Here is a 16,085-nt window from a genome sequence, read left to right on the forward strand (position 1 = left end):
GTTTATTTCACTACATACAGACTGGCTAGCTGACCCTTCTCTGTATCAAGGTTAACAGATTCTTTGTCCAAACACTTCCTACTCCTCCCCGCCATTAGTTGGTCAGCTCTCATGAGTATCTTGGTGCTCATTGTGGGTGGTAAGACTGAGGAGGTTAGTGTCAGTGGCCTTAATAGGAAGTTATTACTCAGAAGAAGCAAAAGGATTATTTGGGGCATGTTATATTTAGCTGCTATTCAGAAATCCATGGAATGGCATATAGCAGAATAGTGGAAATGTGTTTCAGGATGCTGTCAGGCTCTTAGAATAGTAACATAGTAACAGAAGGGTAACGAGAGCACTAAGTTTTGTGGACAGAGATGAGGGGTCATGGGGGTGTCAGCACAGAGATGAGGGGGCATGGGGGTGTCAGCACTCGTGGGCCGTAGGCTCTGGGGGTTGGGTGCTGTGGTTTAAGGACTGAGCCAGGGTGATGGGATGCAATCAGATCAGGCCACCTTGGGCAGTTCAGCGGGGCTGTGGGGGACAGATAGGCTAGACTGTACGGATTGAAGCAGGGCCCAGAATGCCTCTCACGATCTGAAGAGCTTGCCTACCTGCACATGAGTCAGGTTAGTTCTCTTCCTCTGTTTTTGAGCCATAGGGGTTTCTCTCAGTTTCATTTTGCTTTGCAGCATTTGTGCATGTACTTGCTGCAGGGGGCTCCCTGTCTGCTTCTTTATACCTGTGGGACCTTGAGCCAGTTACCTAATAATGCCCTGCAACATTTTCCCCAACAGTAAAAACAGGGTCATTACTTCTCAGCCAGGGTACTGCACTCGCCTCCCGGCCTCCTGCTTCTTCCTGGGGTCCCTGTTGTCCTACACACTACCGCCTGCCTGGTCTGAGAAGGACACCTCTTGCGACGGCCCTGCTGTGCTCACAGTGCCCCGAGCCCCATCGCCATGACGGGCAGGGGCCTCCGTGATCTGCCACCTTCTGATCCTACCTCTCCCTGCAGCCTTCCTCTGGGCTCGAGCTGCTTTTGCCTTCCCATGCATTCTCTGGCCGCAGGGCCATTACCCGTTCTCTTCCATCAGATCGGAACTCTTGTCCCTGTACATGACTGAATGACTCCTTTCCTCCCCTCAGATCTTCATTCAGATATCACTGAATCAGAGTGTCCCCTGCCGGCTACCCTGTGCAGAATATATTTCATCCCTTGTTACTCCCCTTACCTTGCTAACTTGTCTTTGTCACATTTACTGCCACCTCATAGATATTTGTGTATTTGCTGTCTTTCACCACAAATTGTATATAAACTTTTCGAGGGCCGGCACTTTGCCTGTTTTATTCACTGGTGTCTTCCCACCCCCTGGAGTTGTACCTTGGCTGGTCTTGGTGCTGGAATCAGTATTTGTGGAATAACTACTCGTGTCATAAGCAAGCCTTGGAGCCCACGATCATTGTGTGCCAGAGAGTGTGCTCGGTGTTCTGCGCTCACTAGCTCATGTATTTCTCCCGACAACCTTGTGAAGACACCAGTGCACAGAGAGGCGATGGCAGACCGGGGATGGGCCACGGAGCCACAGTCCCAGCCCAGGCGGCCCCGGTCCAGCGCCCACGTTCTTCCTGCTTCTGTCAGGGCCGTTGCTGACTACAAAGAGGCTGAGGGTCACGTCCTTATCACCATCACTGTCAGGCCCAGAGTAGCCATGAAATGTCCGTTGAGGCATCATCAGCATTGTCAGGCTGCTGGCTGGTTACAGCAGGGATGTGCAGCCAGGCTGCCCAGTGTTTGATCCGGGGTCTGCTTCCTTATCGTTAAATGCGATTAACATTCCTAGCAAAAGCCTCCTGTGTCCTGTTTGATCCCGAACGTGCAGCCTCGGGACCGATTGCTGCTTCTTGCAGAGCACCGTCTTCCTAATCTGCTCAGTGTGATTCACTCCACTTCTGTTCTCTGACGGTTATGTGGCTTAGGAGAAACAGTGCATGTAAAGTGCCTGGTAAGTCCTTGGTTCAAAATAAATGAACTCCAGTGTGCTTCCACAAATGACTGCCCCACATAGAATACCTGCAGGAAATTGTTGACCTCGTTCTGAGGAGAAGCAGAAGGGAACCTAATCATTTAGCAGTTGTGTGTTTTAATGATGATGGACACTTAAAAATCTTAGCAGAACTTGTGTATGTGTACCTTGCATTTTTTTGCACCCTTAAGTGAACCAAAAGAATTGTATTTACTACTTTGTTTGCATGTTTTCCTTATGAGACTATTGCATTTTTTTTTAAACATCAGTAAATAAAACTTTAGAAAAATAGATCTTCCTATAACCTTTGGGTAGGCAAATATTTTATAAACAAAACACTACAAGAATTTCCTAAAAAGGAAAAGAATAAATAGGGCTGCATAAAAATTATGAACTTTCTTCCTCAAAAGATAACATTAAAATAAAAAGATTTTTAAAATAATTTTTACAAGAAACCATCAAGAGAGTGAAAGACAAGCCTTGGGGTGGTAGAGGATAGGAGTCTAACAATGGCCTCACACCCTGAACGTGTAAGGCAGGCAGGCCTACAGGTCAGCTGGGGGCTAGGGAGGGGGGACCCACAACCCTTCAGAAGAAACAGATGTTTCAAAGAGGAGATTTCCAAAATGGCCAGTCATCAGATGAGGCTGCTCCCAGCCCACTCTACACCTACTGCGGTAAATATCAGTGAGTGCAATGAAAGAGAAATGCTGGGCAGAGGTGGGGGTGGAGAGGATCCAGAACACCCCAGGCTGGTATGGCTTCTTCAGCTCCCTGAGGGGTGGCATCTGCTAGCGCAGGTGTGTGTGTGTTACACTCCCAGTGCAAGCCCGTGTGCCCAAGAGAAGTGCGTACACACGTTCACCAAAGGACATGCGTGAGAGAGAGAGATGGGGAGAGCATTCTGATGAAATTTGTTTTGACCACTCTTGAAGCGTGGCTTCCTGAACAATTAAATTATTTTATGCTTAGAGGAAGAAATACAGAGTGTTTACAGCAGTATCCTCATAATAACCAAAAAAGCAGGAATAACTCAGATGGCCCTTAGCAGTGATGTGGTCTCTCGTGCAATACAGCACTTTCCAGCTGGGTGAGTCTCACAAGCACGTCAGTGAATGAACAAAGGCCAGACACGAAAGAGTACGTTCTGTGTGACTCCATGCGCATCAGGTCAGCTGCTGGGGGAAGTGTGGGGAGGTGCCGCCCCTGCCCCATGGTGGACAGTGACTGCCAGGACTGGGTGCCTTCTGGGCTTCTTCTCTGCTCTGTCTCCTTGCAGGATCGTTGAGCTCTAGACATTGAGGGGCAGTCTTTGTGTTGAAAAGTTTGAAAATGAATGCTTAAAAATTGATTGTATTTTAGCTTATTTTTTAAATAATATTTCAGAGTAATTGGTTATGCCATACAGTAGTGCTGTTAATTGTAGACTATAAATTGAGAAATTACTTATTTCTAATTGTTCTATTTTGTGAATTATTTTTTAGATATGAATTGAGAATTCGTTATTTGCCAAAAGGATTTCTAAACCAGTTTACTGAGGACAAGCCAACTCTGAATTTCTTCTATCAACAGGTATAGGAGAGTGCTTTAATATACTTTTCTCTTTGTGTCTTTGAATCCTACTTGGTTTTATTTTAGAATTAGATAAAACCTAACATTTGGGAGAATGTATATTTGTCACAGTATGGCAGTGAGAGACTTTCAACCAGTGAGTTTTGAATTTTTGACACTGAATTTTTGTATGCTTGCGCAAATCCTAAAAGATACTACTTTAATGTGGAGACAGTAAATCCTAAGTGACACAAGCATTGGTTTGTCTTTAATTCAAGTATAATTATCGTGCTTGAATATCAACAAATTGGTTAGGTGTAGAATTTATTGTCAGAGACAACTATATTCATATAATCTCAAGAGCAGTTTGCACAATAAAGGCAGAATTGACTTTTTTTGCACTGAGTTACTTGCTTTCTACCCCTTCAAATATTAGTTAAGCAATAAGCACATGTGGCGTAAATGAACCAACACAAATTCCCCAAGTATACGTTGCTTGTTCGTTTTCATGAAGACTGTCAAAGAACAAGTCCGAGGAAGAGCTGACATTCACACACATGTTCTGCAGTCAAATGCACTTGGTCATTCTTTGTTTTAATAAAAATATTTATTAGATGTCTGCTGTGGGTCAAGAACGCAGAGGAAATAAATGAGACAGTCCGCCCCCTAAGGCCCTCACCTGGGTGGGGGTCTCCTGTGAACAGGGGCTTTGTGCTCGGCCCTCTGTTGCTGAGAAGCACAAAGGGTGTGGCTGTGCACGGGAGGGTCTGCTAACCCCGTGGAGTTGCGAAACCCAGGGGCTCTCCTGGGAAGTGTCATGTGAGGAGTCCCCAGCTTTGTAGATGAAGAAGAGATGTACTTTAGGAAACATGGTGCATTTAAACCTGAGCCAAAAAGTTCTGAGAAGGAACAGGAGAGGAGACAGAGCCCACACCATGAAAAGGGAAGGTTGTAGGTTTTCTCCTGCAGAGTAAGGAGAGCTGTTTAAGGAACGTAGTTAGTGAATGTCTTGATGAGAATTTTTGTCGTTGTGAAATAAGACCACACTGACGTGACGGCAGCATCCATCATGGACTAGATGGGTCTTAAGAAGGCTGCAGGCAAGTTAGGAGGCTCTCCAGCCATGTAGGCAAGAAACAGGGGAGATAAAGGTCTAACTAAAGCACATGTGGTGGGTGGATTTGATAGGGCTGGGAGACTGATCCAAATGGACGTGAAAATAAAGAGGTGGATTGCATCTGTCCAGGTGCCTGGAAAGTGTTGGGAAAGAGAAGAGGTAGGCTAACTTCAGGAGAAAGGCAGTAAGAAGGTAGGTCGTTTTATTTCCCGAGGTGAGAAAACTGGATATTCCTGCTTATAAGATCCAAGCTGTGAGAGCAGGAAGCCAAGGATGCTCTTTCCAGATATTGGGTCTGTTTTCTTGTGCCATTGGAAATGTGAAGTGTGAGTTGCATGGGAGAGTTGCATGGGAGTTGCATGGGAGAGGGAGTTTACGTTTGGCAAAATGGGAAGAGAAAAGTCATGTTTAGATCCCAGTGGAGAATACTGGGGGCCCACTCATACTGCAGAGGTGATATCCGGTTTACAAACTGCTCCTTGTATGTGTTTTCCCAGCTCCTCTGTAGCCGTCTGATGAACCTTGTGTTTGAGTGAAGGAGGTGACAAGAGGGTTTAGTTAACTGATATGTTTGCGTTGGCTTTCTCTCTCTTATAAATGATCTTTATCACTTTTGGCATAATTTCTTTGAAAAAAGCCCACCCCCTGAGGAATTCTATGACTACTTCAGTGACACGGGTTTCTGGAATTCACATACAGGTTCATTAGCTCGCAGTGCCTCCTTTTCATAGCTCGTGGGCTGGCCTCACAGCCGTATTCTTGTTCCTTCCACGCTGCTGCCATGTCCTGGTTTTTCCTTTGACGAGGCCTTGCTTCTGTCTCTGACTAAAAGTACGTGCTGGTGTGGCCCCAGTTTTCCCTTACTCATAGGACACCTCTCACTGCAGCCTGTGTCATTCTGCTGAACAGTCTTTACGGGGCCTGAGAGTTAGGGAGCGCACATACTGTCGTGTGCTCACTGCGTGTAACGGCTCTGTGGGTCTCCCTGGGCCTAACGGTCTCATCTACTAAAATAGGTATATTACCTACCCCGATAAATGAGATGGAATTGTCCCCCATCATTATTTGATGTTCGGGCAGTGCTAGGCTCCTGAGGATTCGGCATTTATCATCTTGCAGATCGCGACCCAAGTGTGAGCGGCACCTTCTGGGATAGGACATACCCCTCTCCTTCCTGTGTGCCTCCACCCCAGCCTCTGCTTTCTCCTGTTCCTGCACTTTCTCTTCCTCAGCCTGACCCTTTTTAATCTTTTATAGTTGTGAAGTCATATGGCACATTTTTAGGCAGTCCTGAAAATATACTAAAACATCACTTAAAGTATCTTTATCCTAATAATTGCTTTCATTTTGTGTATGATTTTATAGTATTCTACCAAGTACCTGTATTTTAAAAGAAGTTCAGGTGCAGTCACGATACCGCCCCTTGCCCACGTCGATGGCTGGTCCGTAGCGGTGTCCCAGGGACAGGAGACAGGGAGGGAAAGGTGTGTGCACACCGCAGAGGAGGGGGAGGAGGGAGGACTGTTGTCACGACCAGTGAGTTGGCAGCTGTGCAAGAGCCATGAGGATACTCATCTCCTTCGGGTTGGTGTGTGGCACTGTTGGCAGTTTGGTGCGGAAAAATAGTTGAATATTGGCAGTTTAATATTCAAACTAAGAATTCTACTTCAGGGGTTTACTCTAAAGAGGTAAGATTTACATGCGTATGTATGTACAGGATGCTCATAGGAACGGTGCACCTGTTAACAGAAGGGAAATTGAAAGATTGTGTCAATAGGGTCAGTAAAAGCTTGGTGAAATAAATTCTGCTGAGTTTCAAGTGTCTTCACCCATCCTGATGAGAGAGCTACAACTCTGTACACGTGGAAGGCATTCTGTTAAATGGTGGTGTTTAAAACAGGCCATGTAGAGAACATATATAATGTAATTCCATTTATGTGAAAAGATGTGTGTATTTTTATTTTTACCCTGATCTAATAAAGTTTTGAAAATAGTATGATTTTTGCATTGCTGCTTTGACAGATACTTACATATTTATTCAGCTTCTTGTGCTAACCTTCCAGTGCAGAATCTGTCCTGTTGCACGTGTGGAAATTCCAGTACTATTATGGGTAATCCATATGTTCACCTGTGCAGGCAGGAAACGGGCTTAATTCCATTGTTGAAAAATCAGCTAGGAATTCAGAACTTCCTCCTATTTAAACATGCGCACACATGCGCACACACGGCCTAAGTAAAAATTTGGCCTTTCAGCAGCTATTTATAGCCAAGGCCTATTTAAATGCGAATGGAACTGAGATATTTTGTAAGAACTTGAGTGTGGAAATTTTCACTGAGTTCAGGGATAAGTTATTTAATAGAAGCCTCAGAGTTAAATGATAGCCATTCTATAATTTTTAAAATCTTTACTATTTTGAAACAGGGCGCCTGGGTGGCTCAGTCGTTAAGCGTCTGCCTTCGGCTCAGGTCATGATCCCGGGGTCCTGGGATCGAGCCCCGCATCGGGCTCCCTGCTCGGCGGGGGGCCTGCTTCTCCCTCTCCCACTCCCCCTGCTTGTGTTCCTGCTCTTGCTGTGTCTCTCTGTCAAATAAATAAATAAAATCTTAAAAAAAAATAAAATCTTTACTATTTGATGAAAATATGTAAGATGTATACATATATGCGTATGTATATTTTCACTGAATTCCAAGCTAAGTGGATCAATGTTTAAGGGGCCCAGAATTTGATGACCTTGATTCTTTTTAATTGTTTCGTTTGGTAACACCCAATACATGTATGTTTTTGTGCGGTGTGCTACTTCGTACTAGCATGAGTGCCTGTGATCTATGGCCCAAATGAAGAGAACATGCCTGATGTCTCCTGGTCCCCTGTCCCTGTCACATCTCCCTGCCCCCACCCTCCCACTCCATGCAGGCCGACGTGGTCCTGAGTGTCCACCATCCCCTTGCTTACTTCCCCTTGCAAGTTGTCACATTTTACGGTGAGTGTGTATTTGGTTCTGGCCTAGGGTAGAAGCTGACCTGAGATTTTCCCTGAGCCCTCTGCATTGCCTCAACGGCCTGACTAGGGTTTGGATATTGTTTTGTTTGTCACCCAGCTCATAGAAGCATTCCAGAAGATTAAATAAAAAAAAAAAAGTTTTATTCAGCACTTTTAGTTGTTTTCAGGGAGCAGCCTTGTCAGGACATTTGGTCCACTGTGTTGGTAGAAATCGAAGTTGTCATAAGGCGATTTAAACATGTATCCCATTTGGTTCATTTCTAAAATCATTTTGAACTGTGGTTAGAGACTGTGGTTCCTTTGACACTAGTTGCTCAAACTTTGTTTAGACCTGTTTCAGCACCTCCCACCTACTGAGATTTTGTCAGGGTTCTGGTTTTGCTGGAGGAGAACGTGTGTTCTGTGATTGTTGAGCAGAGTGTGACGAACCCCCATGAATTCAAGATTGTTGACAGTGTTGTTCAGGCCTCCTGTGTGGCTAGGGTTCTTTTTCCTGCTTCTGGGTACAAGTCAGGCCAGGGAGTGTTTTCTCTCAGAACTCTGATGTTTATTATTGCTGTTGAGAAGTTGGCTGTCATCCTGGCTTTGAAGGTGATCTGTCTGTCCTTTCTCTCTGGCTGGCTTTAAGACCTTTTCTTTGTCTTTAATGTTCAACAGTTTTATTACAAACCAGGTGTGGATTTCCACTCATTTTGTCCTGCTTGACCTGTGATGTGCACCCTGTACCAGGGGCTCATCTCTTTTCATCAGTTCTTTGAAATGTCTTGTGATACCAACTCAGACCTTGCCTTTTCTCCCTTCTTCGTGACTTGGCCTGAGGTCCCCATGTGGGTCCACATTAGAACTGCTCTGGCTGCCCTCCCTGTGCATCCACTTCCTTCACCTGTCTTGGCTCTTTGTCCCCCGGGGAATCCACGATTCAGGTAAATCTGTCACGTCACTGCCCACTCTCCTCAGCCGCAACCAACTTGGATGTGTAATGCATTTGCTGAGTTTTTATTTAGCAAAATGTGTCCCTTCCCCCTTTAAGAAAATCTTCCAGGCCATTGTTAATGGCTCTTACTGTTTTCTGATTTTTCTGCCTTTTATTTCTTTACCATTTCATGTAGAGGTAATGTCTCTTCTGAATCTGAATTACAACATCTGAAGTTCTTGGGCTTGACATCTGTTGGTGATGGCTTACACTGACTCTCAGTCAGTGATACGTTTCCTTGTGTGCTTGTTACGAGCTGTTATTTGGTTGAATTTCACATGTGGGAATCTTTAAGGTCTAGCTTGGGGATGAGTAAATAAATACTCCTGAGTGTTACCTGTTGTGATCTCTATTTTAGAAGAACACATATTTTTATTATTTTGGCTCTTTTATCAGGGCAGAAATAAAAGAATTATATTGGATTCTCTCTACCACTATTCCGATCCCAGAGAGCACTTATAATAAACTACCTTAATTTTATTATTTAGAAATTTCATCTATGCCCTCTATTCATTTTGTCCATTGTTTTGGATGGTGTCATGCAGGAAACAACTTGTCAGTGGATATGTTGAGTGTTGAGTTACTGGTTGGAGATTATCTTGTGGATGCACAGTTTCAGTTAAAGATGTCCTAAATGTGACTACCAATGTGAGATACTGCAAATGATTCACTAAATGTTTTTGACCCATTTTAGAATATTCTGAAAGATATTAATCAGCACACTCTAAAAATAAACTAGAATCTTGTTATAACCCTATTCACTGTAGAGCAGAAGTCATAAAACTAAGTTTTGACGCTAAAGCTAATGGCTCATTATAAAACAAGGGAAGTATGTCTTACCCCGGAATCAAACTTTTCCTTTGCCATATAACATTTTACTCCTCTTTATCTCTCTGAAATCTCATTTGTTAAAGGTGTATTTGGTTGGCAACCTTTTGCAAATAATGGTGGCCATTAGTTTGAAGAGTGATGCCCATGTTTGGTCAGGAAGTTGTCATATTAACTATATTTGTATTGATGCAGAACTTATATAGAAATCATCTGGCACTCGAAATTTCCAGCTCTTACAACGCGTGGGTCAGACATGGTGTTCCCATTGTTTTCTCCTGCAAATATTTTAAGATTAAAATGAGTACAGTTGACCCTTAAGCAATGCGGGGGTGAGGAATGCTGACCCCCTGCACAGTCATAAATTCATGTATAACTTCTGACCCCCCCCAAAACTTAATTAATAATAGCCTATCGTCGATCAGAAGGAAGATTTACTAATAATATAGTCAATTAACGTAGTTTGTATGTTGTTTGTATTATATACAATATTCTTACAATAAAGTAAGCTAGAGATAAAAAATGTTATTAAGGAAATCATAAGGAAGAGAAATTACATTTACAGGACTGTACTGTGTTGATCAAAAACAATCCATGCATAAGTGGACCCATGCAATTCAAACATGTGTTGTTCCTGCGTTACCTGTACATCCATCCATCCTGTCCTGAAAACATTACCTGTAACATAATTATGACTTATTTGACAAAAGGGAGTTCTGGTAGGAAGTTGAAAGAAGATACCAAGGGCAGAGCCGTAACCTCACCCTGAGGAATAGAATCTGAACACACCTGGGGAAATAACTGAGGTGCCAGGGTGTGTGGTTTCTTGTTTCTGTGATTTTTTATTCAAATTTTTTTATTTTTACAAGTTTTTATTCAGATAACTGTATTATCAGAAATTGATTTCTTTATCTGTATTTTCTTGGCTATAAAGCTTTCTGCCAGTTAAAACATTTTGAAACGGCAGCTCTAAATGGGAGAGTCTTTTAAACCTGACATTTTCAACGTGGTCATTATCAGCTGTCCTTTTCCAAAAAAAAAGGTAAAATAAATACAGGTCTAAGTCTGACTTATTCGAAGGTCTATTTTCTATACTTATTTGATAGATGGAGTAATGTACATTTCTTCTTCTTTTCCCACTCCTGTATATTTTTGTTGATTCAAGAAGCACTCATGTTATTGAGGATTCAGGTAAATCCTGCATAGTTACTCTATTCAGCCCATATTTCTTGGTCATCCTTCTGTATGAAAGACTTCAGAAATGGGAAGGCATTATAAATTTGCCTTCAGCCCACCTCAGGGACTTTGACAGACTCTCACACTGGTAGGAACACTCTGGTCATGGAGTCCCCAGAACCAATCTCAAAGCTTAGTCACTCACTAGGAGGATTTACAGAACTTAGCTTGTTTGATTCTCTCGCAGAGTAAGAAGAAAAAACTAATGAATATAAATACAGTACCTGCCACAGAAGGAAGTCCAAATACACCCTATGTTTTGAAGTAGGAAATTGACATCAACATGGACACAGATTAATTTGAAAAACCAAACACCGGGGACACCTGGTGGCTCAGTTGGTTAAGAGCTGACTCTTGGTTTCAGTGCAGGTCATGATCTCAGAGTTGTGAGATCGAGTTCCGTGTTGGGCTCCCTGCTCAGCATGGAGTCTTCTTGGGATTCTCTCTCTCCTTCTGCCCCTCCCCTGCTCACACACACTCTCTCTTTTTCTCTAAAATAAATAAAATCTTTAAAAACAAACCAAACACCAGCTTTCAGAAGTCTCTTCTTGAAAGACGCTTGTTCAAGTGCTGCACTTGGGGTCAGCACACAGTAGTTGTCTGTGATATAAAGAGAGAATACAGCACTATGTCACTGGCCAGGCGAAGCAGGCGGTGCATGGGAAGTCATTACGTCAGCCCCTGTAGGCAGCAGGGTGACGGGATGTGCTTCTTCCCGCCCCTGGTCTTCTTGTAGAGGAAGACTGTGGTCTTCCCTGTGAGAGAGTTTGGAGGTGATGTGCGCACACACTGAAGCCTGACTTGTAGGGGTGGGCCGACTGGTGCTTGAGTCCTCACTCTTAAAACACTGGCTGTGTGACCTTGGGTGAATTAACTTTCCTGATCTTTATGTATAAAGTGGGACTCCTAACACCAGCCTTGAAGAATCATTATGAAGATTGCAGATAACATATGTGAAAGCACGGTACCTCGGCCCTGGTAGTACTCCTTAAATAATAGGCAGCCCCTCTGTTGTCAACTTCATTCTCATTAGGCTTGTTCTAAGGCTTTACATTGGGGATTGTGGTACTGCCAACTCACAGTGATGCTGCCAGGGTTATAGGATATGTTACATACAAGTCTGCCGGCCAGGGTGCTCAGTATATTTACTTTAAGCAATTTTATCCACATACACACACTTAAATGCTCAGTAAATTGCGTATATTTCACAAATGAGAGGCAGTGAATTCCACTGAAAGTTATAGGAGATGAAAGGTAGTCAGGACATGTCTTATAAGAGAAATGAACAGTGAGCATATAGAACCCTGAGTCCTAAAGAAAAATGCCTGAGCACAGCATCAGTATGTGAATGTGCATGGTGGCTTCAGAGAACGTCATCTCTGGGGGGCCGTCAGGGAAATCAGATGGGGTTCGCCGTCTCTGCTCCTGCAGACACAAGCTGCCACGGGGCCTGCGGTAGGGATGCAGGGAGCCGAGGGGTCTGCTGGGGTGGCTTCATGTGGGGTCAGTCCACTCTGCAGGGCGCATCAGTCACTTCAGGCCATGGGCACAGAGCTCTGAGAGCGAGAGCAGTAGACTGTTGATCTAGGAAAACAACTCTTAGAGCTTTTAAGTCATGTTCATAATGGGATTTTCTACAGAGATTGTTAAATTATCATTGCCTCTGTTTGCATTTTTGCAACCAATGTGAATCTGGTTTTGTTGAATGAAATAAAAGTATATGATTATGTTTTCCCACCTGTGAAAAGTGCTTAAAAATTTAAGCTTTAAGATAATTTTTTTGACTGTATAATATTCCATTATATATACACACATACCACATCTTCTTTATCCATTCATCTGTTGATGGACATTTAGGCTCTTTCCATAGTTTGGCTACTGTGGACATTGCTGCTATAAACATTGGGGTGCATGTGCCCATTCAGATCACTACATTTTTATCTTTGGGGTAATTTTACTCAGCATGTAATTGGTATTCTGCCGTGGTTTCTTTGAAGTCCTAACCAAACTATAAACTAAGATCGACTGTTTCAGTCAGAACAACTGTGGTGTTTCTCTAACTCATAGAAATACATGTCTTGATGTATCTCTTGTGCCTTTATTTTTGTGTGCAATAATAAACCTACTTAGGATGCAAAAACTTGGTTTTTAAATTTGGATTTATTTTTTGCTATATAGGAGAAAGGGCCAGTTGAAGTATAAACAAAATGATTCTAGGATTAAAGCTTTTAACTTAATTTAGTGGCTTGAGGAAATCAGTTTGAATCAGTCTTAAATACCTACTATGTGTAAACAGTAGAAATTATTGTTGCTTACTTACATGGAAAATGATATTTATAGAGGTACCCAAACCCCAATTTGAAGACTTTATTAATTCTTTCATTTGCTCACTTATTCTGTTAATAAATATTATTAACCACCGAGGTCTAGGTGCTAATGCAGAAAATAAGGCAAAGGTTTTGAGAGAACATGATGTTCAGATCAGAAATAGCATATGGTTGCCTATGGCTAGGTGACTGGTCATCGCTCCTCCCCTAAGAGAAAGGAATGAGTGGGTGAGTACAGTGCACCTCGGGTTCTAGATTCTTGGTACATCAAAGAGGATATTCCCATCTGAAAACTTTTTGCTGTAAGAAAGACATGTGGTGAAGTGACTGGAGGAAGTATGAATCAATGTATTGGCGCACTTCCTAGGCAAACATTGCTGAGTTTCTGGACGGTTTCAGCCGACATTTGAGGCGTCATGGACTGAGGCAAAGCTCATCCTGTACTATAGTTTCTCTAGTTGCTCAGCAATAAGCATGGCGAAGGAGGTGGTTTGTTTCAGTAGCTGTTGGTTTTGTCAGAGTTAAAATAAAGGGATAATTAGAGATTGGGAAGTTGGGGGTCTTTGCAAGGGAAGGTCATGATGATGATATATATGATGTAAGGTCGAGTATTTCACTGCGGAGTAGAAATACTTTTTGAGCAAGTGAGCTGACAGGCTAGGAGGTAATAGTTGAAGAGCAGGATCTTTGGAATTTTTTTTCTAGGGCAGAGGTCAACACACTTTCTGTGAAGGGCCTGAGAGTAAATACTTTAGAGTTGAGCACTAAGAGGCAAAATCAAGGGTGTTTGAAATACTGCTATAATAAGAGACAAGACGGATTTCCACAAAATTTTGTATCGGTGAAATTCATGATATAATGATTGAGTGTAGTTTTTTGTAATACAGTTCTGCTAGTGAGAATAATGGACTTCCTTTTGGGGGAGCGATAACATTTCACTAACTGAGATTCAGAATAGTGCTCCGTATTGTCAGTTGCAGATGTTGATCTCTTAATGCTATTCTATAAGGAGATCTTATATATTTCGTCTTGGGAAGTGTCTTCACACTGACATGTGCTCTCAAGTCCAGCTAGCAGTCTGCCAGTTACTGTAATTGAGCATAATCATTACTCAGAAGGTGCTTATGGAATTCTTTTGTATTCTTCTCTTTTTTTAAAATTTAAATTCAATTTAATTAACATAGAGTGTATTATTAGTTGCAGAGGTAGAATTTAGTAATTCATCAGTTGCTTATAATACCCGGTGCTCATTCTAAGATTCTTCTCTTTATATTAGATTTTACACATGTTATGACTTTGCAGATTAATCACATACAGGTGATGGTGAGGTGGAAGCATGTCATTTACAGAGTTACATGGATTTTGAAATATGTAAATTTTCTTTGCCCTTGCCATTGGGGTCCAAAGAATGCTGCTGGGACTGTAGTTTGAGTTCAGAAAATACATCCACTGCAAATTTGCATGGAAATAGAGATCTTTTTCTTGCTTTCGCTTGTGACAGCATGGGGAGGGTCTAAAGCAGTTTGCGATTCAGATGATGTTAGTTGCTTCTTAAAGTTTAAGTGCTCATGGCTTAGATGAGTTCTTAGTAAGAGTCCATTGTATTTCCATAGCTATTTTTGGTGTTGCTCATTTCTGTATCCAGCATCCAGCATAATTATTGGCCCAGTGTGTCTGGAGGATGTGAACGACACCCTGGAAACAGCCGTGGAATGGGTGACTCTGCAGTGTGCTCTCTAAAGCAGCTTTGTTTCCCCCATTCCTTCTGATTGCAGGTGAAGAGCGACTACATGTCTGAGATAGCTGACCGCGTGGACCAGGACATTGCTTTGAAGCTGGGCTGTCTAGAGATACGGTAAGGTGGTAACTAGGCATTGAGGACTTTGCTCATCAGCAGTGTTCGTTAGTTTTGGAAATTATCCAGGTATTTTCCTTTTCCTCATAAAGATTACTAATGAAATATTGAATAAAATTTGAGTAAAAATTTGAGATTTTGAATTAGGTTGTCAGTGCTACTTTTAGAAATCTTAGGATCTTTTAAAATGATATTTCATTGTATTTGGAGTGGAATGATTGATGAGAGTGCGCAGATGTAGGTAGGTCTGAGAGCGCTCCCCGCTACTCTCCTGGGGCGATAGAAGTGTGCTGTGTCTGTGGGATCCCAGGTGTTAGCCGCTCGCCACCCTTCACCGGTGCGCTGAGGGATTAAATGTGCTAGTACACATCATTTAAATGGGAACATAAATAGCCACATATGGCTAGTGACGGCCGTGCTGCAGGGGTAAGGGAAATGGAAATCTGAGGATATCGTTCTTGATTCTGGTAACATTTGTCACCTTGTGTCATATATTATCTTCTATGCTACCATTTTAATTTTGAATAAGAGTATTTTACCTTTTTCAGGTGTGATTTCAATTAAAATTTACTTTGGGCTGCTAGTTTAAGATGAGTTGGTTAAACTAGCCAAAATTTGATGATGTGTGCTCAGAACAGTTAGTGAAAATTGCCCCCCAAGATCATTATTTTTTATACTGCGTGAGGCTGTTACATACCAGTCCGTATAAGGACCCGAGGGTGGTTCAGGTATAACTCTCAACTCTTCCTTAAAATTTGTGTTCAGCCTTAGTTCTTTTTTCCAGTAACAGCAATCATCCCTCACTGGTCTCTTCATGTTCTTGTCCCGCCCCTGAGCCCTCACAGGTCTAGGCAGAAAGCATACTTGGGTGCCCCTTTCTCACTGCAGACAGTGCAGTACTGGGTTATCTGGGGCAAGGCTCAGCACCTGCTGTTGCACGAGTGGTACTGGGACTCCCTGGGTTCTAGGTCACCTTCCTGCTCCTTCCCACTCTGGCCTCCCGTGCTGTGTTAATCCCTCTCTTCTGTGCCCCATTGAGTGTCCTTGATTTCATTATGAAGTAATGCACTGCAGGAAAAGCCGGACAAATCGGCCTCCCCCTCCAGGCCCCTCCTTTACCTGCTCCCCTCCCCCCTGCATAAATAGAAAGCAAGAAAACCAACTGAGTGACCCTTTGGGGGTCCTTTG

General features: G+C 42.9%; 1 protein-coding gene across 4 annotated transcripts in view; it reads left to right on the forward strand.

The window, feature by feature from the left end:
• Positions 1 to 16,085, forward strand: part of PTK2 (protein tyrosine kinase 2) — a 254,738-nt gene that overhangs the window by 102,437 nt on the left and 136,216 nt on the right. For all 4 annotated transcript variants that reach the window (XM_088022737.1, XM_088022738.1, XM_028105631.1 and 1 more), the window contains 2 exons: positions 3,494 to 3,581; positions 14,818 to 14,897. In XM_088022737.1, coding sequence (XP_087878863.1) covers positions 3,494 to 3,581; positions 14,818 to 14,897 — 168 coding nt within the window. The remainder of the gene's footprint in view (positions 1 to 3,493; positions 3,582 to 14,817; positions 14,898 to 16,085) is intronic.

This window comes from Eumetopias jubatus, unplaced genomic scaffold, assembly GCF_037043125.1.
Source record: "Eumetopias jubatus isolate StellerSeaLion01/CBP00866 unplaced genomic scaffold, mEumJub1_p1.0 scaffold_4, whole genome shotgun sequence".
Classification (NCBI taxonomy): domain Eukaryota; kingdom Metazoa; phylum Chordata; class Mammalia; order Carnivora; family Otariidae; genus Eumetopias; species Eumetopias jubatus.